The sequence below is a fragment of the Emericellopsis cladophorae genome, assembly GCF_022114955.1.
Source record: "Emericellopsis cladophorae strain MUM 19.33 chromosome Unknown NODE_93_length_51195_cov_114_010407, whole genome shotgun sequence".
Taxonomy (NCBI): Eukaryota; Fungi; Ascomycota; class Sordariomycetes; order Hypocreales; family Bionectriaceae; genus Emericellopsis; species Emericellopsis cladophorae.
The window spans coordinates 48480-51195 of record NW_026251018.1 but is presented as its reverse complement, the minus strand read 5'-3'; the positions used below and the strand labels follow the sequence as shown (position 1 = coordinate 51195).

The following is a 2716-nucleotide window of genomic DNA, read 5'->3' as shown; positions in this document are numbered from 1 at the left end:
CGTGACCAGCACGTGACACCCACACACAGCGTAGATGCATCTTGGTTGAATGGCCACACAACCTCCAAAGTGTATCATCTTGCTATAATTCTTAATGAATCTCCTGTAGAAACCCGCGAAGCCAAGGAATGATAATATCTCCTTAACGCTGCGAGGTTCCGGCCAGTTCGCCACGGCGTCGACGCGGTCTTGCTCCATCTCGATTCCCTTTGGCGAGATCACGAAGCCGAGGAAGGATGTTCGCTTCGTTGAGAACTCGCACTTCTTGGGGTTGGCAAACAGCCCTTGGTCCCTCAATCGCTGTAGTACCTCGCGAACATGCTGCGAGTGCTCGGCAGGGTCGTCGCTAAATACCAGGATATCGTCCAGATAGACGATATAGGTGTGGTCCACGAGTCCCTGTAGTGTATCATTGATGTGCTCTTGGAAGGTCGCCGGCGCGTTGGTTAGTCCGAAAGGTATCATAAGGTATTCAAAGTGCTCGTAACGGCAGCGAAATGCCGTCTTCCACTTATCGCCCTCGCGGATACGTAGCCGATGATACGCATCTTTCAAATCAATCTTCGTATACAGCTTCGCTGCTTGTAGGCGGTCCAGAATCTGATTAATCAGCGGGATCGGTGCGCGGTTGCCGCGAGTTATCTGGTTGAGCGCTCGATAGTCCACGCATAAGCGTAACTTGTCGGTTCCTTTCTTTGGCACAAAGAGCACAGGAGCTCCCGCCGGGCTGATCGACCTCCTGATCCATCCTTTGGCCATAGCGTCATCGAGGTATTCGCGGAGAGCTCGTACCTCCTTATCGGCGAGGTTATAGATAGGTCCCCATGGCGGTGTTTTGTCAGGCTCGAGGTCGATAGCGTGCGTGCGGCCTCCAAGTGGCGGTAACTTGCCTGCTTTCTCCTCATCGAACACATCAGCGAAGTCCCTGTATTCAGGCGGCAAGGCCGCCGCTGCCTCGCTATCATCGCTTTTGTCTCCTGGCTCAGGTAGAACTTAGTAGGCTGCTTCTAACGAGATCACTGCCCTTGAGACTCGTGCCACGCGGCGAATCTGCCGCGGACTCGAGACGAGTTCGAAGTTTCCCTTCGTCAGTGGGTAATTCCACTTTCCTTGTTGCCATAACACCTGCGGGTCTGCCAGTCTGAACCAGTCAAGTCCCAACAGCATATCATCAATAAGGCCTGCGATCACAATGCGAAGTCGGTGCTTTCTCGTGGTTCCCCAGTCGTCTATAATCTCCACCATCCTCATGCACTCGCCGTATGTTGTTATAGGTTTCCCATCCTTGCCCGCTCCTATAAGCGGGGCAGTTGGCAATACCACGTCGAGGTCGTTGATATATAGCGGGTTGATCGAGGTTGGGGCTCCTGTATCAAACACCGCTGGTACATTCACTTAAGACCCGCCCTTTCGGACCTTGATCCTCCGGGTGAACGACTCCTCATTATCGCGACCAGCGCCTTCCTAGGCGCGGCGTATGTTCAGGGGCTCTCGGTTGGCATCCGCTGCGGGTGCGTTACTCCCTCGCTGCTGCATTGACGTGCCGTCGCGGACTGGAGGTGGCCATTGACGTTGTTGATAGGCCTGGTGTTTGTCTGTAGTATGGCTGTTCATGCCGCACTCCCTGAAAGATGGCTGCGTACACGCCGACTTCATATGGGAGCCTCCACACTTCCAGCATTCGAGTCCGTGGCCCGTAGGCTGCGAGGTTGGTGCGAACTCGCGGTCCAGAAGATTCTCTCTCTCTCGCGGTGTCTGGCGGCTGGGTAATCGGCTCACGTTCTGATTGGTCTGTTGTTGGTTCGATGGCTGTTGTGGGTGTTGGTAGTAAGGTTTTTAGTTGTTGTAACTTTGGCGGCTCTGGCGTGGCGCCTCAAGATTGTCCATGTTAAGAGCCTCGTCGCGAAGTTGCTCCCAGGTCGTAGGGACCCCGTTGCCAACAACCCAGTCCTGGTATTGCTGCGTCACGTTCAGGAGCGCTTGGCAAACTCGATTCTCTTCCGGGCCCGGATTCGGTACTTCGGCCTCGATAACTTCCCAGGCGTCAAGGAATAATTGGCCCTTCTGTTGTTGGTGCATCAAGCAGCTAGCTAGTCGTTTGTGCGCATCGAAGCAGCGGGTTGCTGCGTCCGGTCTCTGGTCCTTCAACCATTGCTCAACCATCGGCCAGGTGAAATATTCTCCTCCCTGTTGCTGTGCATAGGCTGTCCATCGCCGCTTGATGCTGCCTTTCAGGCAGCAGCTAGCGTAGAGAACGCGCATCGAGTCCTCCGCGAACTGGTCGCTAGACGCCATGAATATACCCTTGAGGTCAACTAGGAAGAACTGTAATTCCGACCAGTTATTTCCATGGTATTGCGGTGTGGGCATGCTGATCTTCGTGAATTGGTCGTGGCGGGCTCGCGTCGGGCGCGCCTCGACTTTAATGCGAGGTGTGTTCGAGATTGACGGGTTCCCAAGGAGTTCCACGTCGTACGAGGGGTCTTCGCCACGTTAGAGGGCTTCCAGCTATTTACGCTTCTTACGACCCACGTGGACACGATGGGCCTCAAGGAGACGTTAGTGAAGCTCATCGCCTTCGAGCTCGCCAGGAGGTCGCTGCGTGCTCAGGGTCAGTGTCATCTATAAGGCTCTTGTTTCCGGCGAGAGGGTCTGCGCCGTTGGAATTTCGACCTAAGGTCTTTCTGCGGGAGATCTCTGCTGCATAGCTGCGTCT

General features: G+C 54.9%; 1 protein-coding gene across 1 annotated transcript; it reads right to left on the bottom strand.

Annotated features, from left to right (window-relative positions):
- Positions 1 to 1836: 1836 nt before the first annotated feature.
- On the bottom strand, positions 1837 to 2370 carry J7T54_000026 (uncharacterized protein; the record flags this gene model as incomplete). The annotated part of the gene is made up of 1 exon (XM_051510350.1): positions 1837 to 2370. One exon carries the CDS (start codon positions 2368 to 2370, stop codon positions 1837 to 1839), a length of 534 nt encoding a protein of 177 aa, XP_051358744.1.
- Positions 2371 to 2716: the final 346 nt, after the last annotated feature.